Below are 27500 nucleotides of genomic sequence, written 5' to 3'. Positions count from 1 at the left end.
ATATATATATATATATATATATATATATATATATATATATATATATATATATATATATACTGTATATATGATGGAACTAATCAACACATGAGCACTTTTTTTCACTGGTGGGTAAGGAAGTTGGGTAAAACTAGCTGGTATGTTAGGCGGCAGCCAGCCTAAGAAAAACCTGAGGTACAGAAGCATTTAGGTTCCAACTTCTTAATGACCTATGTGAGTCAGTTGGTAGTGCCCTTGCCTTTCATTTGAGAGACATGAGTTCGATCCCGACGTGTCAAAAATTTATAAATAAATGTACATAATATACACAAGAGCCGACAATTTTTGCTTTAAACTCCTCCGTTGAAATAAGCGAGATTTCTTCATCCTTTTTGTTTTCTATCCATTTTTGTATTAATAATTTTTGCAAGGGATATTGGATAAGCACTGCTCATTTAAATCTCTCAAAAGTAAAATAATTCCCTCATTTAATATATATCCAATAAGGGGTCAAGATAAAAACTGTTGCTTTCATCTCATTTCATCTATCTCTCTCTCTCTCTCTCTCTCCCCCTCTCCCTCCCCAACAGCGGTTACATGTTTTACAGGTATACCTGGGTTGCTTGTAATCCTCTAATTAAGAAAATTAAAGGGTGACTGGTTAATCCTTCGCACTTTCAATTTCTTCTTGCACGTTTAATCACCTGGTCATTATCCACTTTCAGGAACTGCAAAGCTTTTTCTTCCTTAAGGGACAATGACCTCTGCAGTGTCAGATACAGCCGCTGGACATTAACTTTTCTCTCAACGCAAAGAATGAACGCAGGGCATGACATGGACCTGTCCCTAGACTACGATCCTATCCGTTTGTTGAACCAAGGGCATGGCTGCTGTTACACATACTACAGCAGGTCTTTGTGATTCCACCTACAGAGGGGTCCTGACCTCCAGTTTTCCCCAGCATTTAACAATCCAACGGCTGAGGTCTTATAAGCCAACACACAGACCAGTTTTATGAGCATTCATAAAAGGAATGTCTTCATTTATGTAAGCTGCAGTGTTCCTTATCTAAGCAAAGGGAGAAGAAGGGTAGAAGATAAGCATTTGTCAAGTTATTTACCAATTCCGTTACGTCATACTGTGCGCCTGTTAATCTAAGCAAATGAATTAGTTCCGCCTAGTTAGAGGACTCCGATGGTTCGCAGCCAGGACGGGAATGGGGCTACCAACCTTATCTCAGTAAGACTTGCTGAGACCCAAAAGGCTGACATTCTGGAGCCACCTCCTCTTAAAGCAAAACGAGTATGTTGAAATATTATTCATATATCATCATCTATTGTTCTGACATTAAGCCATTTTTCCTAAATGTGGTGGCTCTAGCAAAATAACTAGATACTCATATCTTTACTGCTGAATCAAGGATGAACCCAGTGCAGAAAATTTCCCTGCTTTAAACTTCACGCCCCTACACAAACGGTTTAATAATAAGACTCCCGAAATACAGTTTGGTAAAGTTCATGGCAATAATCATCAGGGTTTACATCCTTCCAACTACTTTTGGACGGAGGTTCCGTGGACCTTCAACACTGCTAAAAGAAGTGTGGGCGAGAGAGGAGACAAGCTGGTGTGTCCTGGAATAAAATGTGAATTTCGGGACTCACCTACAATTATTTATTAAGAAATTCATCTTGGATTATGCAGGAACTCAATAACGCCGTAATATTTTTATCAGCTTCAGCTTATGTGATTTCTAGTACTGAATTGCCTTCGATATAACATTAATATTTAACTTTATGTCTGGTTTACTTTTCTTGTCAAGGTTACAGTAGACAATGCAGGTCCAATTCCCTGCAATCTTGATTAACTGTAACTTTATTACAATTTATTGCAATCACTTAGATCTTAACAACGTCATCCATTTTTTTTATTAATTATTCCGTAAATAAAAAAAACAACCCCAGCCTCATATTTACGAAAAGTGCATGAAGACTAAAAATTAATTGAAAATAATGAATAACACCGGAAAGCCGTTTTACATTGGTAAATGATTCAAAAATATCTTTGAAGCTAAAAATCAAATAACAGTTGACATTTCATTTTTAGGACACAAACATTATCACCATTATAATTATTATTATTATTATTATTATTATTATTATTATTAGTAAGATAAAAACCTTTTCCAAGACAATCAAATAAAAACGGCTATCATCCACACAGCCTAAAAGTGACCATAAAATAATATGAACGTGTATCACAGGTCGTTACAATAGGTAAAACTATTTTATGGGTCTTTGTGCACGAAAATTTATATATTGATTACTTTATTACCGATAAAAAGGGGCATAAAATAAAAAAAAAAATATTGATGATTTAGTCTAACGAGCCACAACCTAAAAAATTTGTTTAGGTTAACAGTATGAACAAAAGGTAGCCCACAGGCCCGACTCTCCGTCTCTGTCACCAGACGACCCAGATAATCAATCAATCAATACACTACTGAATATAGTGAAAGAATGATTTCTTTGTTCGCCTGGATTTATTAAACATCATTTCACTACGAACATTAATGTTTGGACACTGCTAGACTTCCTGTTTCACCGACAGTTATTCTTAACGTTTCAGTGATGGAAGATTCAGTACGTACTGTATTTGTACACATAACACACGTGTACAGGTATGTATGTATATATGTATGTGTGTATATATATATATATATATATATATATATATATATATATATATATATATATATATATATATATACATACATACACATATATACATACTGTATACACACTTGTACACGTGTGTCATGTGTACAAATATAGTACGTATTGAATCTTCCATCATATACTGTATATATATATATATATATATATATATATATATATATATATATATATATATATATATATATATATATATATATATATATATATATATGAACGAGAGAGAAAGATTACAGTTCAGGTTGTACAGCATGATTTCCTTGGAAAGTTACATCGAATTTGAAAAAAATGAAGACATAAGAAGAATGAGAAGTAAAAGTAACCCCAGTTATTCAGTAAATTTTCCGATTGCTTTGAAGACGAAAGCAAGAGGAAGGAAAGTCCATGTTTTCGTATTTCTCTGGCCATCTTTACTCCGTTTCATTCAGCACAAGCACTCACACGAGTACGCACGATAATTTTACACCTACATGCATACAATATATATGTGTATAAATATATATGTAAAAAATATATATATGTACACATAAATTTGTGTTGGAGTTTTACCTTTTTCGATATCCTTGGTTGATTTATGAGTCAAAGATATCTGACAATGTATATAAGCACAAAAGTAATAAATGACCTTTGATCAAGAAATGCCTTCAGTGTATATGGTTATTTTTTATCTTTATACTATGAGGAGTCCTACAGTCAAAATGAGCACACCATGTCAAAACTGAATGAAAACATCTACTTGAAAAGAGAGTATGTTTTGTCATCCCAAAGAAACTCGATTACGTTAAATGTGTTTATATGTATAATGACACAATCTATTTTTCACATTCAGCTTGAAGGTAGAATAAGGTAGAATTTCCTATACATAAACGACGTTAAGTCTAAGCTTAAATAAGCAGGCGGTTTGATCCCTTAAAAGAAGACAGTTCTCGGAACTTCCAACTCACCGGCACTGGCAGCCCAGAGGAGAGGCTGTCGCCCGTCGTGGTCGGTGACGGAGACGTCGACGCCGTGCTGCAGGAGCTTCCTGAGCACCAGGAGGCCCACTCTGACGTCGTTGCCCATCTCGCTGTTTGGCCCGCACATCTTTTCAGGGGGGATGGGGAATGGGAAACGTTAGCTACCAGTCATATGTGATTCAGTTTATTTTCGAAAGTGCTGTCAATAATAAAAGAAAAGAACAATCTAAATGCTGAATGGTACGATATGTCACATCAAGAGGGTTTTAGTCATCTACTGAAAGAAGTCTGAAGTGCTTAAACTAACACTATAATCCATCATCATGAAGACTGACACTTTGACACGAGCTAGCTCCACCGGCAATGATCCAAAATGAATATACACAGTCATTTATACAAGTGTATATACACCGTGCTCCACATGTTTAATATGGACAAAATTCCTTAACATGGAAAATACTAATGCAGCTCATTCCTAGAATGCTAACTATTATAATGACTTACAAACAAGTCTCTGCGAGAAAATTATGATATTAAACTGAATTTCCCGTATGCACGTCACTGACTCATTCCTGACAAGCCCTTACGTTAACTATCTTTGAGTTTAAATCACTGGTGAACGTCGTTTTGCTGGAGACACGATAAAATCAAACCAACAAAATCTACAGTATCAAAGTGTGTCACATATTCCAATAAATAAGCTCCTGTGCAAATCAGGTTTGGTTATTGGACTCCAATTTGGAATAAGATTAGACTGCACTCTCATCTCTCCCAAAAAGCGCTGCAGGTCTTATTGCCTATTCATAGCCTTCTTGGTTTAAACGGCCAACGGGAGTTCAATAATTCTTGATTATTTTGCGGTTCTCGGTTGGCTGTGAAATGTTGAATTCTATGCAATACCTCTGATAAAAACCACATCAATTACCTCGCAGACATTCAATCGGGAAACAAACATGCCTTACAGGAACAAAGTTCTCTGGCATTATGTCTTATGAGAATTGCATCCCTTGGCGACAAGCATCATCTGTCCCTAAGGCCTCAAAATACCAAATGATCTAAATCCATTGTCGCTAACGAATTAAAAAAGCTGTTCTAGAGTTACGGAAAAACTTTCACCACCGATGCAGTATGTTGTCTTCCAGCAAATAGGCCGACCATTAATATTTAGCATTTGATTTAATACCACGAACTAGATAAAAAAAAAAAAAAGGTGTTCCAAAGGATGTTAAAGCGTGCAGCTGGCTTTCCATTTTATCCATTCAATCTGTAATCCTACACTGGAAAAATATTTTCGCTCAGCCAACTTCTCCAATTTCAGTTATAAAGTCGGGGAATATTCACATCTTCACAACACAGGGAAAGTTAACATGAAAGCTGAGAGAATTAAGTTTATAACTTCTTACAATACGAAGAACACATGTTTCTCTTTCCGGAATTCTTGCGCAAAAGGAGACACCTCACGTAAAATATTGGAAAAGGGAATTTCTTACTCACAACTCTATGAGTTTTACTTCACCATATTGCAAATACATGAAAAGAATTTACGAAAGACCGCCAGCATATTCTCTGATGACCTAACTCCATACAAACTGGAATGATATATAAGTTCTAAAAAAAAAAAATAATAAATACAGTGAATTTTGGAAACAATTCACGGATGATACACTCCTCTGAAGGCTTAAAGCGTGCTTCGAATATCATAGACAGGAAGGATCTCACTAAGCAATGGAACTTTCTGCATTACTCGGACTATATGAAATTTCTGCGCTCAACTGTCTTTCTGAAATCTTTCCAAAAATTCTCTCTGGCAGGAAAATGTAAAATAAACGACAAACATAAACAGGAAAATTTTAAACAATAAAAATATCAGAGGAAAATTCAAGCACCATAACAGCATCTTTGTTAGATTTTTTATTTACTTTTTTTTGGCGAGAAAGTCGCCGTCCCCTGGTCATTCACTGGCCCCGTCTGATGAAAACAAACTGGGCACAATAAATTTATAATACATATCTTCAAAAGCCTCGAAACTTAATGACTTGCCCTTTTACTCTGGTTTCCCCTTTTAAGATCTTTTCTCTACATGTCCTTGCATATTCCTAACTTCAATGAACCCTTGAATAACCTATCGTTTTAAGAATGCAATTTGATACCCAGAAAACAAAGCAGGCCTTAATTCATATGGTATTGCCACAAATCAATATCGCTTCCTTTGGCTATTTTTCATATGAAACAGCCTGAAAATAACTCTAGATACAGTCTCCGTCAGCACATCAATTTCTGTTAAGATAACCATCTACTGTACATGTCTTGTGAGAGATCAAACCGAGTTATACTCTTTAACTGTGAGATCAAACTAAATTATATTTTATTACATCTCCTTCACTTTCAGACCAAATTTTAGCTTACCTGAGCGGCATAATGTAGAGGATAAGCTCCATGGATATCAGGTGTGCTGGGATTAGCGCCAGCTTCCACTAATATGTCCAAAAGTTCTACCTCGCCACAGACTGAAAAATGCGACCTTATATTAGTAAATTATAATAAATCAAACATATAAAAACGAAAAAATAGCAAGGAAATATATAAACTCAGTACGAATGACAGTCCTGTAAATGAAAATGAAATATTTCCACTTTATTACCTCTCCATTCTCCTTTTAAAGTTCTTTTTTAGTTGGATTCGAAGAGGGATGTCGACTTACCAATGCAGCGAATGAATAATGCTTAAGAAAATAAAATTCGACACCCGAGATATAAGAAAACTTGTTTCAACTTTCAAGAAAACTCCAATTATTTTCTACAGTAATAAAAAAATATCGACAAAAAATTGGGGACACATGAATCTTCTATTTTATCTAGAAAATTTATTTCTTTTTCGGAAATAACATAAGGAGACTTGTGGCTTCTGTTATACCAAGAAAGTCATCAGTGTCTTGGTATAAAAACCATCAGCGTTTATAGCTGTAAGAGAGTAATTTTGAATTTTCATAACAAGCAACAAGACTTTTACTAGGAGTTAGAAGTGCCAGCATAATTTCGCTTAACGGGTGCTGTTCAACTTGATACCCTTGGGCTTTTGAACCTGCACTCCTTTTTTATCTATAATTATAGTCATGTTGTAGAATCAATACCTTTATGAGGTAGTATTTTTACGCGAATATGAGGCTAATTTCTTGAGACTGGAAGACAGAGAAGGAAAAGGAAATAACTCAGAAATTAATCTGTCACACAGCCAAAATTTAAAAGCAAAATGGACTTATTCTCCTCGGGCAATGGAAGTAATGACTTATTTTGTAAAAAGACTTTATGACTGCAAACGCGGAGGGAAAAATTCCAGACTCCTGAGGACTATGGATTTTATAAAACTCGTGACAACTCAGCCTTAGTAATGGCACAAGCATACATGCAAAAAATTCTGGAAAGCAATTTCTAAACTGTCAACAACAGAGGGGAAAGACACGTAGCATACAGAAATACCTGCAGCAACCCTACTGAGAATATAGCGGCTACAACCAGTCAGTCGCGGGTTAAAACTAGACATGTTCAAGTTTTGCAACTGCGTGCACTATCATACATAACCCTGTACAACTCATATATATATATATATATATATATATATATATATATATATATATATATATATATATATATATATATATATATATATATATATATATATATATATATATATATACATATACATATATGTGTGTGTGTGTGTGTGTGTGTGTATTGCCATGAACTATACTTGGTTCTACCAGCTTCTCAAGTAAGTTAAGACGGGAACTGGAGTGCCCAAGAAGCCCAGGGACAAATCAAGGAGGAGGGAGCAACACAAACCACCAAAATACCTTAAAACTAGTTTATTAATAATACGTTCTGTACATATTTACAGGCGGGTTCAAGGTTTCAATAAAAATTAACAACACAGCAGCAGCCCAAATAATTAAACAAATCAATAATCATCAAAACATTAATGTCAACTGTCGTATAATAATGACATAAAAATAACCTGAGCCATACACTTCCTCAACACACCACAAACAATGACATCAAAATTTGTTTGTTAAAGATTCCTATGAATCATCCTATTTCTATCAAAATATTCTTGAACAAACATTTCCAACAATATCACTGAGAAAGTTTCGGGTCCTTTAAAAAGAACTTTCTAATTCGGGTAGGGTACCGATCCTCGTCATTTCAAAAGGACCATGAAGAACGCATACAGGTTTTTCACGTTGTTATCAAACTTCTCACACAATTGTTTCAAAGTAAACACTTGGTCTACATATCCTCCTCCGTGTCTAGACCCCACTGATCTTGTCCTACCAATCTATCTTTTATCTGTCTTGCTTTCTGAACCTCAACCCTACCATACGCTTCAAGTATACTAAATAATATTAAGTCATTATGATTCTTTCAATTACCTATATCACTCCCCCTTATACAACAGAAGTTATCCCTATCACCAAGTTTGTGGGACCCATTCCTTCATTAATAGATACATTAAACACTTTGGTTAAACAATCTCTTGGTGCTTTTACAATTCTGACTAAAGCATCAATAATTACTCCCTCAAGAACTCTGAAATTTACATCAACTCTGTTGCTTCAATTAACTAAAATATTTACTTTACCATTTATGCACTACGTTCTCTCCTGACAGCATCTTTCTATAAGATTATTAAGTAATATACATTCCTCTCTGTATTTATTTCTTTCCAATAACACCTTTTCCAATATGTTTATCTTGTTCATATAAACCTTTAAATTTCCATCATCTGCCGCCCTTTCTCTATTACTTTGTCCCTGGCTACTTTCATTAATCCTTTCGTACTGTGCAACATGATCTCCATTGCCTTGCAACTGTAAATAAAACAATCTTCTTTACTTAACTAACCACTTAATCTGATCACTGGACTACACAATTGTTCCTTCGCACTAGTCTCCTATACCCACAAACTTGCTGAACACTCAATTTCACCCATAGTGGTCTTGAACAAAACATTTGTTTTTCATTCACCCGTCTCAAACACTTCTTGACACTAGGGCTACCACTTCCCTTGCCCTAAACTCCAGCAAAGCCAGGCATAGTAATTCTTTTACTTTTCCAGTAATGAATACCCTACGCTGACATCCAGCTTTCTCACCTAAAACACATCTACCACTACAACTTTCTTCTTATATAGCAAATTAAGGCACATTCAACAAAAAACTATTTCTTGTCTTTCGTATTTGGCCTTCTGGACCTGACTTCTGAAACCACGTAAGACCCCTAGCTGGAAATTAATCGTCTGCAATCTATATTTTTAATCTTTATAATTCTTAATTTTTTTTTACTATTATTCTCCATATAATTACTGTCATTACCATTATTATGAATTCTATTTTTTCTTCTTCTTCAGCAACTGTGTGGATATTGCCGATTATTATTTTTATCATGTTATCCTATGTATCTAGATTGTGTGTATTGTATTTGTATATTCCATGTTTATGGCCCTGAGCTGAAATAAAGTTTATTATTATTATTATTATTATTATTATTATTATTATTATTATTATTTTATATTCTTATACATGTGTACACACACACACACATACGAGTGTGAGTGTGTGTGTGTGAGTGTGAGTGTGTGTGTGTGTGCACAATTTAATACCCGCGCTCAGATACTCACTGAAATTTACTCAACACTGCACCGTTGGCATACGAAATTAAATTTAACGTGCGAAATAACTACAAAGGATACGGCGTCTTTTTGGCGAGTACAATATTCTCTCTCTCTCTCTCTCTCAGAGAGAGAGAGAGAGAGAGAGAGAGAGAGAGAGAGAGAGAGAGAGAGAGAGAGAGAGAATATTGTACTCGCCAAAAAGACGAGAGAGAGAGAGAGAGAGAGAGAGAGAGAGAGAGAGAGAGAGAGAGAGAGAGAGAGAGAGATGGCATAAAATCATCAGAAGGCATTCAAGCTTTTTTTGCAGCCGTTTTCACACCACTTAATGTCGCTGTTCCATGAATACCAATGGCAATTTCATGAAAACAGATGCCAGTTTGCGTGATGTGCGAGAAATGTATTCAGACTGCAATGTAAAGCACAATGTTGCATGGTTCTCCGCTGTTTACTTATTTGCAAGGCAATTTCTGGACGACCATCACACCAATATTGCCGAGCAGCTGCGGTAACAGAGAGCACTTACGTATATCACACAGGAATTTTGAAAGAGCTCCGCCTTCTTGAAGGGAGGTTATTCTACGACTGTCAAGCACGATTACGGTTATTTTTGCTTTTACGGATATGAGTTGCAATACTCCCTCATTAGCAATAAAGCAAGACTCCATAATAATGTCAGTCCCGTGGAAATTTATACAGCCAAAGGAATGCAAAACGAGACTTAGGTCCTCTTCCAAAAATATCGTACGACAGAATGACGAAGAGAAAATATATACTGAAGGAGAAAAGGCTTCTACCCTATATGTGATGTGTTCACTGGAAAATTGCATTTCCAAGAGGTTAGTCATGCAACTAGTTCATTACTCAGATAAATAGCTAAAAAAATCATATAATGCAGATAACTGGAGTAATAACACACGAGCAAGAAGCAATGTGATTCCGACCAAAAAAAAAAAAGGCAATTACATACTGAATTAAGATATGATCATTAAAAAGTGGACTAACTTCTGCCTCGGTTGTTTAATCACCTTATGCTGAAGCACATCTAATTTCAATTTGACATATTACCTTCGTCTCAAAAAAAAAATAAATAAAAAAAATTAAAAACATACAAATAAAGTAATCAAAATGCACCAGTCTAGAAGGATAATGGTAAGATATAAAAAGTAAATACTGATATACGGATTCAAATAAAAAAGTAAGGTGATAACGTTAAGAACATTTTTAATAAAATGCAAATTGGTGAAAAATATTTTAAAAACTTAAAATTTGTTAAGAGTAATCGTATTTTTAACAAAAATGAGAATATCATTTGCCTGTTACACTTTAAAAGCAATAACATAAGCAAAATAAAATATCTTTAAGCAAGCAGACAGGAACTTAAAGAGCCTGTATCTGGGCCATCATGACGCGTTTCTGAAGAAAAAGAGAACACTTCCACACCAATTCTGATCACAATAAAAATACAACCGTAAGCAAATCAGGGAACATTCTTCAAGTAACATTTCTGCCAAAAAATCACGAAAATCCGATCAAAAACATCCCGTTAATCTTTACTAAAATTCAGAAGAAAAAAATTTGAAAATACATACTGAAAATATAAAAATGAGTTTATCGACGAAAATTTTCCTCGAGAGTTGTTTGTAATGTCGAGAAAATGATGAACTCGACAGCTAATTTCGAAGAGGTTTTTCTGCTAGTTTTATCTGCGCGTCAAACAGTTCGAGACAAATACCCGTAGATGTCAAACAATTCGATGTTTATAATAATTTGTACACATTCCAATTAATATAGACGGCATGAATCAAACTCAGAGATACGGTTATACGCGCAGATAAAATAATCTATTGATCATTAAATAAAATAACTGATACTGAGTAATAAACCTAGACTTCCTTTTTTTTTGCCGTGGTTGGGGGGAAGATAGGGGGATGGGGAGTTGGACAGAAGAAACACGGTAACTGAAATAGTAATACTGTTATCTATAACCAAACATATCCAGTCTACTAATATGTACACGTGGTTTTCAGCAACATTCTCTCTCTCTCTCTGATGAAAGCTGAGCTAAATGAGAAGCATATACGAACAATATGGGCACATACGAACGCCCTAATCTCCCCGTCTAATACTCTTACCCACACGCGGAAGCCCCAGTGATTTACGACTTGCGTGAGAACTACAAAGTAATAATGAAGGAGAAACGCCGAGGGAAATGACTCTCCTCATTCCCAGGACATGATTGAATATTGCATAAGTTATCTGTGCTACAAAAAAAAAAAAATTTCTGCATGTAACGAAATGGGATACTGTCCTCTGAGCAAATAGCTGACTAATGCTTGTGTACAGTCATGTCATATACTGTCGTTTGAGGATAAAACGTGACTGATTCTCATGTTTATAAAAACAGTACATCGTTATACTGTTTTCTGCAGCACACTTAGGCAGTGAATTGTCAGTCGAATCTATTTGTTACATCAATATGACTCAAAACTGGGATCAACGTAAATACCACAAAACTTCACTCCCTCTTCGTATAAGCATTGCTCTCAGGTCAACCCATCAAGGCCCGACTCAATATCTTATATTTCCCAACACGATGGGCTTTGATCAGCCTTCGCCTCACATAAAAACAGAAAAAATAAACATATAAAGCATGTAGTGTGCTTTCAGCACTGTTTCCTATTCATGGTGCTTTTAACACTCAGAAAACATCCTATTTTTTCTGTGATGGCTTTTTTTTTTTTTTTTTTTTTTTTTTTTTTTTACAATTTTTCTGTTTATTTCATTCTTTTAACACTTACAGGTTTTCTCCCCATCATAATTCTTTTTCAAACCTTCGTTTTACTTTCCTCAACACAGTTTCTTGATAATGACTGCTTCCATATACCAGGAATACGAGAAAAACATTTCACTAGCCAAAACAATACCATGTATCAAAGAAGGATATGTGAGTACAGGCAAGACTGTCCATATTGTCATGCTATCTGTAGCAGCGAGTTATACAAACGCGAATCTAAATATTAAAATTTACCTTCGCATTATATTAATCTGTAAGTACATACATATTCCAACGCATAAAGAGAAAGAGAACGAGAGAAACCAAATATGTGTTGCAGTACAGATACTGCCGTGCAATGTTTCAAAGCATTATGAGACACGACACAGTAAATAGCCATTTGCAAGAAAATAACTCTCCCTACTTACACCGTACCTCCTTCCTGGCTGAGTCATGGAACACTGGCGACAATATAACAGTTAGTTTACTACAGTCACATATCGTTAAGTGGGTCTTCTGCATCGTTTCATTAAGCGAAACGGGACACTCGTGTTTTATCGAGGAGCAAATGTGGTGACCTACATCAATTCCCTCACGTGGATTTATTTAAGGGCGTACTTCCCCCTACAACACTGACGCACCTTTTTTATATGAACTACGCTCTGACCGTTGCTTGATTCATTATAGGACAAATCCCCGTTAATGAAATTTATAATCAATAGTATTAAGGGTTTTCCGTCCAGCACTCTTAATTAACCAGTCTCTCCGTTATTTTTCATTTAGGTTTAGTCTTTTAGAGCCGTTATTATAAACTTCCCTAAAACACCTGATACATAAACATAGGGACAAGCGAGAACAGAGGCCTTGTTAAACACGGGAAGCACTTTAGTAAATAGTACACACTGCCACGCTGTATTCCAAATTACGTTCACTATAAAAACAGAACGAACGTAACACTACAAAAGTGGCACAGAACAAATGGAGACATTAGACTCTCAGTATGAAATTAAAGTGAAAGCTGCCTTTCCTCTAGCTCAGAGATAGCAAAGTAAATATGATAGGATTATTCAAAGAACACACTTATTTCCAACCGCTGACCTAGATGCAATAATCATCTAAAAATCTTCATTGCGAAACTGGAACTGGTGCCAACCATGCCGTATGAAATTGTATTTTACATGACTACAAACTTAATCAGTTCAATTCAATTAAATTCAGTTCGATTGCACGAAACTTAATATTACAGTTGAGCATTAAATTAATTGCATTTCAAGGCAAATTAAAGTAAAATCAGGCGAGAGGTCTGCCCCACTGTCTGCTGCACTCATAGACCTCGTGGAAGATTTGTTAGTGAGCAGAGGAGGATTTCTTCTAGTATTAGAATAACTAGATTGCTCACTCAAACTTTTAATCCTGTAAAATCATTCCCTGAGGGAACGATGGCCAGGATGCCATACAATGGAGAAGGGACAGATGAGTTTGGCGTAAACTGTGACGCGAGGCTTGGATGCCCACTTCACCAACCCTATTCAACATACAATACGTTTCTCCTACTTGGTTGAGTTACGCATCTGATAGCGAGATCGAGTCTATTTGCACTTTAGAATGGAAAGGGGATTGTTCATATCAGAAGGCTTCAACCCTTGGTAAACATCACGGATTTTACGGTGACATTCCTGCTTGTTATCATGATGATGTCTTTTGCACATATTATATAATTAGTAAGGGTGACGAAGAAATTATCAAAAGCATAACAATTACTTTTCGCAAAGGAGCAGCAGTTGTTGAACCTTGCAAAAGAGAGTTGGTCTAAATAAAAGGTTCACATTAAAAACGAATGTCACTATTTACAATGCTTGCGTGCCACTCTGGCAGTCACTGCTGCTGGTTTAGAGATCCTTAAAATACACTATTCTGCCAGTGACAACTCCGGACGTCCTGGAGAAAATTCCGATTCATTTCCACCTTTACAAATAAATAAAGACTTCGTCGAATAGGTCACCTTGAAAGAGCAGACGACACTCGAATGACAAATAAAATACTGTATGAAAAAATGCAAAGGGGAAGAGGCAAATTAGAAGACCTCCTTCGCTACTCGGCCTCCGAGGAGACCGATCTATTTCAAAGCAAAATCAGTCTGATCAGACAATCTTTAATGCATCACTACAATTTAAACAAGTAAATAATGCGCAGAAGTTACTTCGGCGCAATCGAGTTTTCTGTACAGCGTTTAATGCTGTATGAAACCCTAAGCCACGGCCCATGAAACTCTCACCCGTGGCCCATGAAACTTTCAGCCACGGCCCGGTGGTGGCCTGTGTTGTTGCACCTATAGCTGTGCCAGACGCACGATCATGGCTAACTAACCTGAAATAAAATAAAAATTACTGAGGCTAGAGGGCTGCAATTTGGTATGTTTGATGACAGGAGGGTGGGTGATCAACATATCAATTTGCAGCCCTCTAGCCTCAGTAGTTTTTTAGATGTAAGGGCGGACATAAAAAGTGCGGACTGACAAACAAATAGACATCTCAGTAGTTTTCTTTTACAGAAGACTAAAAAGACAGATCGTCAAAATACAACTAGTGCTCAAATATCTAAACTAGCTTGCTCGCAATACAACTACACTGTATCTGCTTGTCTAGTAATCAAAAAACATGAAGCTGATTTAAACGGAACTGCAAACTTTTTTCATTATATTATCATTTAATCAAAGTTATCTACCGTCCACGCTGACAAAAATTTTCTTATTATCAAATAAATTTTAGGCTAAAAAAAGCTATAATTAACAAATCAGTCTAAATCAAGACTCAAGCATTTATGTTATCCAAAGTTTTTTACTTACAATTGACTGGCTGAATACTAACTACGAATGAAAATATAATTCTAAGCCTTGGAAAATGCTTCCAGTACATGGCCGTCAAAGACTTCTTTCCCCAATCGTTATAGCAACGGCTAACAAAGTCAAGGGCAGTAGGCTATGGCGTCTTTACCATCAACACTAGACCTAGAATACAAAAGGAGAACAAGATGGCGTGTTTTTAATCGCCATGTCATCGTCAACACTTTTCCGGTAACTTTGCTGCATTGCCGTTATTTAGGGCACGTCCTCAACTTGTCCGAAAGCCTAACTTTATAAACGACTTCCGCAATAGTTTGGTTCGATGCCGGCTTTGTTGATCATCCAACGTCCAGTCATCAAACATACCAAATTGCAGCCCTCTAGCCTTAGTAGTTTTTAGTTTATCTAAGGTTAAAGTTAGCCATAATCGTGCATCTGGCAACGATATAGGACAGGCCACCACCGGCAAGTGGCTACGGTTTCATGGGCCGCGCCTCATGCAGCATTATACCGAGATCACAGGAAGATAGATCTATTCTCGGTGGCCTTGATTATGCGATGTGCAGTTAACTCGATTGCGCCGAAGAAACTTCGGGGCAATTTTTTTACTTATTATGGCATTAACATACAAACTTTTTCCAGAACTTTAGGTAATGGCGAGAGTACATAACAGTATATGCCTGCGTCAATAATCAGCTCGGCGCAATAAGAGCAATATCAGTAATGTACGCAAGGTGTGTCGGGGCAAGGCGGCTTATGAAATATTCAAATGTAATTCCGTGGTGCTGTGCGCCATGTTAAGGCGACTTCAGATTCCACTGAGGCGAGGATTGGAGTGGAAGAGCCAGTGGCAGCTGAGACATATCTGCCTTCATAGTCCTGTGTCACTGGGAGATGTGGCAAATTAGGAATGGCATTAAGTGTAAGCGCTGTTTCAATTGCCGGATGTTTCCAAGTTAATGCTATATTGATTAATGGACTGATGGCAATGATTAATCAAAATATTCTTTTACTATGCCAGTTCACCACTGTATGAAGACCGACTGGAGTAAAGAGGTGAAAAAATATATAGTTTCGGTATTAATATTTTACAGTTTAACGTACGTAAACCAGTGTTAAAGGATCATACAAGTAATTCTAGGATTTGAAGCAGAAAGATCCAATAAACCTTGCGAATACCGAGATGAACCTTATAAAGCACACTCCCATTATCGATATATTGACTACTTCTCTTTTCGTAATAAGCCGTCCGGTGTAAGAAAAAAATGGCATTAATAATTTACAGTGAGTAATGAAAGCCTCCACTGTCTTATACTACGGACTTCTCATTATTTCTTGTCCCTTTCCTCAAACATATCAACCATATCCCCATCAATATATTTCAGCATTCTTGGGTCTTTGGACATGAATAGTTGCTATAACATTTAGCCCCTTAACTGGAACAACGGCCTCCATTAGAAGAATATATCAGAACACCAACACACTAGGGCCACAACAGCTTCCGCCGAGGGATTTGGAGTTCTCCTCTGCCCGTCCAAAGCGTCTTTTATCTCGAGTAAATTTCCTTGAGCCCTTGACTCAATTGTTATCCCCAAGGGCAGTGAGAAGCTGCACCCTACCAAAGGAGACTTGCACGATGCACACATTGCTCAAGGGAACCTGAAAGTAGCTGACCCATGAGAACCCCATTCTGTTCTGTAGCCTCAACTTTGCAACCCGATACAGTTTACCTTCATGGCCAAGAAAATTACCATGTCGATAAGAAACCTTTTTATAGAGCTATTTGTAGCTAAAACTGAAAATCCTAGCAAATACCCCAATGCCATCCCCACCTCCCCCTAATCCTAACAGAAAAATAAAACTCAATACCAAAATACTTGAAAATAGTCTAAAAACTACAAAGATTTTTCCTAAAAAAAAATCTCCACCACGTAACACGATCAAACAGTAAACGTAAAAAGAGGGGAAATAAAAAAGTGTCAATGCCACCCTTTACACGAACGTATAACCTGTCACTGCCCAGTCAATAAAGGTCAAATTATTTTCTATAACCTTCACAGCTCTCGTGTTCACACTGAAATTTCTTTAAAAATATTCAATTTGAGTTGTCACGACATATGAAATGGAACGTGCAAAAAAAAAAAAAAAAAAAAAAAAAAAAAAAAAAAAAAAATATATATATATATATATATATATATATATATATATATATATATATATATATATATATATATATATATATATATATATATATATATATATATGTACAACCTGAACACTACACACGTACCAGAGTAAAAGAGAAAGGTACTATTATCAATCTGCAAAGTGAATAAAGTAAAAAGCAAAACACGGAAAGGGGTGGAACTTGTTAGATCAAACACCCTCGAAAAAGAAAGAAAGAAAAAAAAAAAGAATACAAAGAGAAAGGACCACACAATGCCCCCAAAACTAGGTCATTTCATGTCCACCACTTTCCTTCGGTGTAACTCGCCACACGACATCGCGTCGATCACCAAGAAATAAATTCGACTTGAACAGGTGGAAATCAATAGCCGAGAAATGGAAGACAAACTTGGCAAGGTGACGAAATCAAAGCCTCCCATTGTACCTGGGCTTCCGGATCAAGGACGCAGGAACTCGATTCCTCTTCATGTTCCCAAGGATTCTCGGAGTATGGGAAATCCATGGATAATGAGGTCTAATTTTCCCTAATAAGATGAAAGATGTAGGAGGGAGTCTCCCCAGATGGCGAACCAGATCCTGCTTAAGGATTTCAGTGCGTGGAGTGTTAAGTTTAATGATTTAGGTAATAAGGGAGATTATCCTTTATGAATGCCGGGTGATTAATTCCTTAAAAATATCCTAAAATGCTGTTAATAACGCCTGCAATGGAGGAGGTAATAATAATAATAATAATAATAATAATAATAATAATAATAATAATAATAATAAATTTTCAAGTTCAAGGCTTGGAACAGTTCCAAACTGAAGACGGCATGAGAATGAAAACGAAAACTGCTACTTGTCTTAATAAAACATTACTATCAATTCATTGTAAAAGAATAAAACCAAGAGCACTACACAGTCTAGTAACTGAATTTTAATGAACAATTAATGTTTTGTGCTATATGACTTTCTGTATAATTCATACTTTTTAATATACGATACGTAATCTAACGACAATACAAACTGAACCTAATCCCTGAGATATTTTATAATGCAAAAGTTTTTTATAATTCAGAATGCTGTTTTAGAAAACATTCACCCACAGTGTCATGTGCCTTCTATTATAAAGTGCTCCCAAAATGTTCCTACGAACCCCTCACACAAAAATTATATATATATATATATATATATATATATATATATATATATATATATATATATATATACACACACACACACACACACACACACATATATTATATATATACATAAATATATAAATATATACATACATACATATATATATATATATATATATATATATATATATATATATATATATATATATATATATTATATATATATATATATATCACTTACAAAACACATACAGCATATTTACAACATAAAAATTTTTAGTTTAAAGGTGAATAAATTATTTCAGCGTAACCAAAGCAATAATTTCCCTGGTGTTTAATGGCACCTTGAAAGTAGAATAATTCTTTTAGTCAAAACAGATGAAGAACAAGGGACTAAAAATAATTTCAGCCCTTGATAATTGAGAAAAATAGTTTGCGTCATAATTTCTCGAGCAATTCAATTTTCAAGGCCAGAGCGCTGTCCTCAAACAACCTTTAGAAAGGCGAAATTATATAAAATAATGAGTTTCATGATTTTAACAGGTGTTATAATGAGACATGGCGTACAGAAAATTGATTAACTTCTACGATATTCTAATACGTTTTTATATGCAAATTTTAACCATATTATTAAGAAAAGTTGCAAGATGACAGCATATCTCTCACAAAACCAAAGTGGAAAAATAAGAGAAAAGTAATGAGATGCTTAGGTACATTTTTCAGCATTCATGAGGCGCAACTTACAAGAGCAATCTATTTTCCGCTGCCTAATTAGCCAATCTAGCAGCAGAAAATTCTGGCCAATGAGTATGTAAAGGAACGAATATGTCCTGAATAAGTAAGCATGTTAGACAACTTTCGCCACTTGGCATTGCTTACTCTTACATATAACTAAAGCTGAGTCATCCTCACCTCATCAGACCACATAAAACGCGCCAAGCACAATGTGAAAAAGAACATTCGAAAAATTACTCTCATCTGCGACAGTACTGTTTTTCCTTCTGGCGGCATTCTCTGAAATTTCTTCCATACTTCTATTTCCAACTGTCATACAACCTTTCCTTTTTTTTTTTTTACACAGGTTATGTTTTCATGTCCTTAGTCAGGTTCCTCTGTTTTCCCTATTCTTTCATTTTTCATTTAGGTTTCCACGAGGTGGGATGTGAATCATCTTCAGTGGAAGACGCAACGTGTTACCAGAGCAGAGAATGTGAAAACTGGACAACCATGTCATGGGCAGAATTCCAGATGAAAGTGTATCGTCAAACAAAAACAGAAACTATAATATGCATAAGTGTCAAGCATGAGTCTTAGAACTTAAAAGCGATACAGAATTACATATCATATTTCAGAAAATGCGAATTGTATATTCAGTAATATGTAAATAAGGTGACTATCCCACAGCCTTGCTTATGAGGTTAGCCCAGAGGTATGTTGAGCTCACAGACTGAAATTTATCCCCATTCTACAAGAAAAAGAATCCACACCCAACGATGGATGAATACTGATATAAGTAAAGAAACAATGTTCCCTAGAATCCACAACCAAATTCAGTATTTGTAATAAAAAAGCTCCCGGGAATTCTTAAATTGCTATGATCCTTGAGCAAGGCAATTTGACATAACGAAATGTAAGCAATTTTGGCAGGTCACCAAAGGACGTGGAAAAAGTGCAATCAACTTATGCTGAAAAAAGTCTCCCCTTGAACTACGTCATTAACTCGACCATGAAAGAAATAAGCTCTGTGTGGGAAGGCTAAAGCCATTTTTGACCTTTGCAGTGCATCAGACGAGGGTCAAGTCTCTTTCTGTCAATATCTCTTTTATCTCTCTGACAGAGTGGCCGTATATGTCATGTCCTCTGAAAAACAATCCCTTTATTTGGCACGGATCAAATTCCAATTAGAATTACAAGACAAAATTATGATATTTAGCGTTTAATTATCTCATTTTTAAAGGATACAGTCCAAAAAACACAGATAAACAACACAGATAACCTCTGTAACTACAAGCAGTCTTTTACGATGGAATATCAAATGCAATTACCGAATGCAATTTGAAATAAAATCGCATTACGCACAAGACTTGAAAAATGACCCGCTTCCATTTTACCCCTGACGGCTGAAAACGATGTAAATTCCAGACAGACATAAAAATGTGTCTCTTAATGCTAGACTTCACTTTAATCTTAATCGCAGTCTGGTGTTTTACAACCTCTGGGATGGGACGCACCAAAGCAATTTAATGAATGTGCAATCTTTTTATCAACATCATAACCTCGGAACTTAGAGAAGGCAGGTCTTCCTATAATTAGATATATTATAACCACAACTTTAGCATTTTTTCAAATTCTTATGAATTCCATCAGACTATGAAAATGAAGTCTAAGTAAATCAAGGAATATGCGAATGTACCAACGGTAATTATTCAACCATAATAAGCTCTAATAATATGCGTGGAGCTGAATAACAGATTATATTTCCATGGGCACATGAAACATCAATTATACAATATAATTTTCGACAGAAAGTACATTTACCATTATCCTGAAGTAAGAGTTTTCATGACGAAAGCAAGGAATATGTATATGTATATGTATATATATATATATATATATATATATATATATATATATATATATATATATATATATATATATATACAGTATATACATACATATATATATATATATATATATATATATATATATATATATATATATATATATATATATATATATATATATATATAGTTTGATGTGTGTATGTGCGCTATAATACCTAAATAAAGAGCTATATTATTCCGTGATGAAGCAGATAAAATTATTTTCCCACTGTTATTCATAACACAGCACGTCAGAATTAGAAAATTGATGAATACACTTACTAAACACAATCATATACTACGAATGCACAGGTCAGGGCTGACAAAAATTTGTTACTTCGGTTCGCTCAAATGGGTCGACAAAAAACTAAGGCCATTCCGGCTGGCTGGAAAATATCACGGGTCATCGAAAATAAATTCAAGCAGAAAAAAAAAAAAAGACAAGTCACCCTAGCCAACAGGAACAGGTCACCAAAAGAGTAAACTAATTTGACTGACTGGAATGGGTCAACAGAAATTAACTTCTAAGCATAAAATGGATGATTGCATAACAAATTACGAGTAATTATCTTTCGGCGTGAATTAGTCTACTGATGGCCATAACATTCATATTCGCGACACGCGACCATTTGGCGTTTCACGTTTCGCTTAAGGCGGCTTTATTCTCCAATGGGAATATCGCTCATTACATGGCGCACATAATCAAGACATAAACATAAAGGAAATATTACACACACCGTGCTTCGCTTGTTGTTCCTTTTGTGCCTGTGTCTTAATGTATGTGCCTTACTTTATGTACACGTAATTAGATACTGCAGGAAATTGAGTTTCACCATGATGAATAAGATCAAAGTTCTTCAAAGGTATATACAACTGATACAACAAATAATGAATTAGATATATATATATATATATATATATATATATAATATATATATATATATATATATATATATATATATATATATATATGTATATGTATATATATACATATATACATATATAAATAAAGATAAAATCACGAAGGAAATGGAAACACTGAGTGCTGCGAGGCCTTTCGACGCTAGGTCCTTTACTTAGCAGAGTTGCAAAGTAAAGGACCTAGCGTCGAAAGGCCCTGCAGCACTCCAGTGCTTCTGTTTCCTTCGTGGATTTTATCTTTATTTATATATTTATCACGTTCCATACTTTCGTGATTCAGTTATATATATACATTATATATATATTTTATATATATATATATATATATATATATATATATATATATATATATATATATATATATATATATATATATATCAAACAACTGCCCCACAGAAGAAACAAAGAATTATTCATTCAAAATCTGAATCTCGTGTGTTGTTGATGTTTTATAACTGAATATACTGCTATAACAAAGGATGTCTCTCTCTCTCTCTCTCTCTCTCTCTCTCTCTCTCTCTCTCTCTCTCTCTCTCTCTCTCTCAATAATATTTCAATTTCAAATACTGCCGTTGATATTATGACGGATATCGAGGGCAAACTTTTCACTTATGGATTTTTGACTCTTCCTCCGTAATCACTGAGCATTACTGTAGAGGCGCCCCTCTTTTTCTTGACCAATTAAAGGGGAGTCTCATTTCTTATGAAGACACCCTTCAGAAGTTCTGTCTGTGCAAAAGACTTTAGTTCTACATCTACAGACAGCACTACCAGAAGATCCTAATACAATTAAGATAAGAATAGAGATCCGTTTCATTCCTCTGGACAACTATCGTTTAAACAGGAAAACAGGACTTTTCCTTGTTTGTTTTTTGTTTTTACAGTTTACTTAAATATCTGATATAAAGTGACGTGAATCGTCAGTCATACACCAAATCAATTTTTTTTCCAAGTAAATTTATACATTTTATCAAAATAACAACGGTTATCATAAATCTATCAACGTAAATTAGTGCAGTCTTATTATCTCTCAAAAAGAATTCCCGTTTCTTTTGGAGTTATCAATAAATTCACAATCTTTATCACAATAAATTCTCTTTAAACTTATGACAATAAATTTAATTTTTCGGATTATCGTAAAACTAATTCTTGTTTTTCAGTTTATCAGAGTTAACGGCAATCTTCTAAGAAGATGAGCTGAACAGGATGGGTAAAACTTATTCATCTGCCACAATTAGAAAACAAAGTATTGGCCATTTTTTTTACCTAATCCTGTCCTACTTCTTATCACGTAAGGTGTCCCTCTGTTTAAAAAGAAGTTTGTCATATCTAAATGACAAAGTCAGTTGTACTCTCGTCAGTCTTTCATCGGTATACTTGCATGATATTATTACTATAATAATACTACTAATAATTTATATATATATATATATATATATATATATATATATATATATATATATATATATGCATAACAAGAATACCTGTATTTTTTTTAACAAAATCGAGGCAGTCTCCTTTCATTACCTTTCAATACCCTGTTATCATTTTCGGAAGATGCTAATGGTACCAAGCACTTTTAACCCACAACAGTCAGTTATCTACCAGGATACATAATATATATTTCATTGTTTACATCAACAGTGCCACTATGATTTCATAAAACATTCATAACACTTCATTTTACACACACACATACACACACACACACACACACACACACACACACACACACACACACACACACACACACATATATATATATATATATATATATATATATATATATATATATATATATATTATATATAAATACAATATCCAAATTATATCCTATGATATATTTTAATGTGTAAGAACTAATGCACAAATGAAGAAGCAAAGAAGCAAATGAGTGATGATTAAATACAGCGCATGAGTATACACTATTTAAGACACTGCGTTCACAGTATATCATTTGCTCTGAAGTAAAAATTCGAAAACTAAGCCAATAAATACACGAACGGATATTTCGATCACAGATCGACGTTTCTCTTAATAGTGTAACATGAGAATTCTTTGGTTTATTAATCGTTCTGGTTTTACGACTTCGTGGAAGAGGCTCAGTTACACGGAAGTCCCCGTCTGTCCTCCAAAGCGGATCGGCTTAATCCAATCACTCAGAATCAAGGTGCATGGAGATTGGGGCACCGGGGCGCAATTTACCAAGATTATGGTCCATTCAAATAGCCCTTTGAGCCCTTTTGTGTTCAGGCAGACTCCAGTAAAGCAATCCCGTGTCCTTTACTGACAAATAATCCAATTTATTTCAGTTTGGTTGACAGAGAAATAAGCTGAATAATAAGCGCATAAAATACATCACGGGAAAACGCATAAAAATCTAGCGAGGTTTACAGTCAGCAGTTATTAGTTATTATCTGTATATCCGTTTTCCCTTCTTTTAACATAAATTCTATTCTGTGGAAGTTTTCTTTGAATAAGAGTGGAATTTTTAGCTTGCTTTGTTTAAACGCGAGTCTATCATGAAGAATTAGAATAACAAAAGCGGTCATTTACAGAAACAACAACGGATGCTTTCTTTCTTTGTTCACATTCACATACACACGCGCGCGCGCGGTCGTGCACCCATATATATATATATATATATATATATATATATATATATATATATATATATGTGTGTGTGTGTGTGTGTGTGTGTATAGTATACATTCATATATATATATATATATATATATATATATATATATATATATATATATATATATATATATATATATGCCCATACGTGTGCGGACGCGCGCACACTAAGACTATTACAAAAACTGTGACTGATTAAAAAGCAATACGGTAACAATACAGGAGACATATTCACTTAAAATATACCGAAACACTATAAAAAAATATACATACATATATATATATATATTATATATATATATATATATATATATATATATATAAATTAAAATATAGATAATCCCTCTGTACTTAAAGACCATAGAACAAGGATAATAATTATTAGAGGAATTCTCCCTAGTTAGATACTGATAAAATCTCCGTTATACACTAATTTTATCACAATCATCCTACTATTGCTAATCAATATAAACACGCAATTTCACCCGAGAATAGGTAATGTAGACAAACTCTTCTTTCACATCCCAAAGAATTTGCCTTGATCCCTATATCAATTAATACTACCGCTGCTTTTACTACGACTGCCAATACAGATGTTGATAAACTTCTATTGCTACAGCAGCTGTTTTGTTTATATTACTCCAATTTCGCCTTCATCAGAACTGCACAAAAATAAAAGATGGTCTTTCAATGAAATGTTACAAGAATGCCTATCAAGGGCCAAGAAGAGACCGAATAATTTTTGCTGAAGACCCAAAACTAGATATAAAAACAGGGTCTGTTCTCAAATAAATAAAAAAATCTATCAACAGCCCACAACCCTTGAACTCCAAACAGATAAATTTTAATCACATCTTAATACATTTTCTAATAAAAGCTATCACAAACGGGCCCAATTCGACTAACTGGATGAAGGTCCAACAGAATCTAAAAACTATTAACTTTTATTAATGGTAAGGAACCTTACATAAAAAAAAAAGGACTCTTAATCACATTTTCAGAGAACACTTATCAGTGACCAAGATTCAATCGATTATGTTTTGATGACGATTCAGAAACTGATTTAAAGAGGCATATTAATTACATTTCCCGAGAAAACATATCATGGACCAAATAATCATTCGAATTGAATGATCCAACGGCAGCTATAAGACTGCGGAAATTAAATAACGTTTTCAGCGAGAACCTATCAGGGATCAATAATCAATAGCTTAACATTTGATGATGATCTGCTACCGGATCTTAAAAAAGTAATTGAAATGAATACTTCGGGAAAGCCAATCACTGACCAAGGACAAATCGACTCACATGATTATGACTCAGAAATGGATCTGAAAAGGGTATTCCTATCATATTTTCAAAGACAGGCAACTAAGCACCAAGAACCTCTCAATTGACGTTTGGAAATTATCTAAAATACGGCATCCAGACTAATTTTCACTAACTACCGCTCAATAACAATGAATGAGAGAGAGAGAGAGAGAGAGAGAGAGAGAGAGAGAGAGAGAGAGAGAGAGAGAGAGAGAACCTGTGTGGAAATTCGGGGTCTTATTTATAAAGAAAATGTTACTGTCAAGATACAAGCTGACCAAAGGAACTAGATGACACGATTAATAATTTGAAAGTTGTTGATGCGCTGCAGTCATTCAGTTTTGAATGACAAATGAGCGTGTTCGAGTGATCCAGTTTTTACTTTTCCAGTTTTTTAGTTTTCTGGAAAAGAAAACTATTGAGATGGCTATTTGACTGTCCGTCCGCACTTTCTCTGTCCGCCCTCAGATCTTAAAAACTGCTGAGGCTAGAGAGATGTAAATTGGTATGTTGATCATCCACTCTCCAATCATCAAACATACCAGATTGCAGCCCCCTAGCCTAGTAGTTTTTAGTTTATTTAAGGTTAAGTTAGCAATGATCGTGCATCTGGCACTGCTATAGGTGCCAACAACACACATGCCACCATCGGGCCGTAGCTGAAAGTTTCACGGGCCGCGGCTGAGAGTTTCATGGGCTTTGGCTGAGAGTTTCATACAGCATTATACGCTGTACAGAAAACTCGATTGCGCCGAAGAAACTTCGGAGAATGTTTTACTTGTTTCCTTTCTCTTCAAGTTGACACTTACAAGCTTTAACAGATATAGCAGAATTTGTTTTTCTTTGTTAGGAGTTACTTTCGTTTCAAGCAAGCAGTTTGCATTCACCAAATCATATTCATATACAATTCGTAAAAATAAATTTTCAGGACCATGCTTCACTGAGAATTCTTTGTTCCTTATGAAAATGTTAACAACATCTACGTGTTTGTATTCTCGTATGACGGAGTGGCCTTGTAAAAATACGAATCCAAATATGAGTCTACGAGCAGAGGGAAGCAGAAAAGAAATGACATCAGAGGGAAATCGGAACTATCGAGCTGCACTTGCTGTAACACGAGTTCAGTCTTCCGTTACACATCTACAGGAATGTGTAGCCTAAATTACTGCAAACAAAGAAAAGAACGATTGGAGCCTAGCCACTCCTGAGAATATTGTCTGAATTTTCATCAGTAAAAGTTAAAAATAATGGCTCTGTTACATGGAATCGTAAGGGGTCAAGCTCTGGCTTGGAAAACTGGGCCACTGGTGTGATTATACTCTTCAATACATAAAAAAAAGGATCTCTGTAACCCAGGATCTAAGAACGTATTGTATCCTAGCATACAGTATTTAACCCTCACAGAAAAATGGAGAAACAAAAAAAAAAAAAATGTCCGCGAAATATGAACAAGACATCGAAGGGGCAGACTTAATCATGTCTGTTTTACATTCTTGCAAATCAGCTGCTATTAAATAAACAAAAAATTAAGAGAGCAGGCCTACGTTCCAACATTTATTATAAAATTTACTAGAAATCTGAAGTGGTTATGAAAATGTAAGCTTCTAAATGTGCATTTCCCACTCAGCTATTTATTAGTACTGTCTGTATATGTGTCAATAACTTTAAAAAGAAATAAAAAAAATTTTACGGGTTATTCTTATTTTTGAGAATAAGCGGAAATGTTTGCAACTACAGAAAAAAAGTGAAAATAACTATAATAAGATTT

General features: G+C 35.0%; 1 protein-coding gene across 2 annotated transcripts in view; it reads right to left on the bottom strand.

Moving 5' to 3' along the window:
- The window catches only part of LOC136843334 (uncharacterized), a 222680-nt gene that overhangs the window by 58007 nt on the left and 137173 nt on the right, over positions 1–27500 (bottom strand). For both annotated transcript variants that reach the window (XM_067111621.1, XM_067111622.1), the window contains 2 exons: positions 6074–6174; positions 3656–3794 (listed from right to left, as the gene is read on the bottom strand). In XM_067111621.1, the coding sequence (XP_066967722.1) occupies positions 3656–3794; positions 6074–6174 (240 nt within the window). The remainder of the gene's footprint in view (positions 1–3655; positions 3795–6073; positions 6175–27500) is intronic.

Source organism: Macrobrachium rosenbergii, chromosome 11, assembly GCF_040412425.1.
Source record: "Macrobrachium rosenbergii isolate ZJJX-2024 chromosome 11, ASM4041242v1, whole genome shotgun sequence".
Taxonomy (NCBI): domain Eukaryota; kingdom Metazoa; phylum Arthropoda; class Malacostraca; order Decapoda; family Palaemonidae; genus Macrobrachium; species Macrobrachium rosenbergii.
This window is presented reverse-complemented; position numbering and strand designations above follow the sequence as displayed.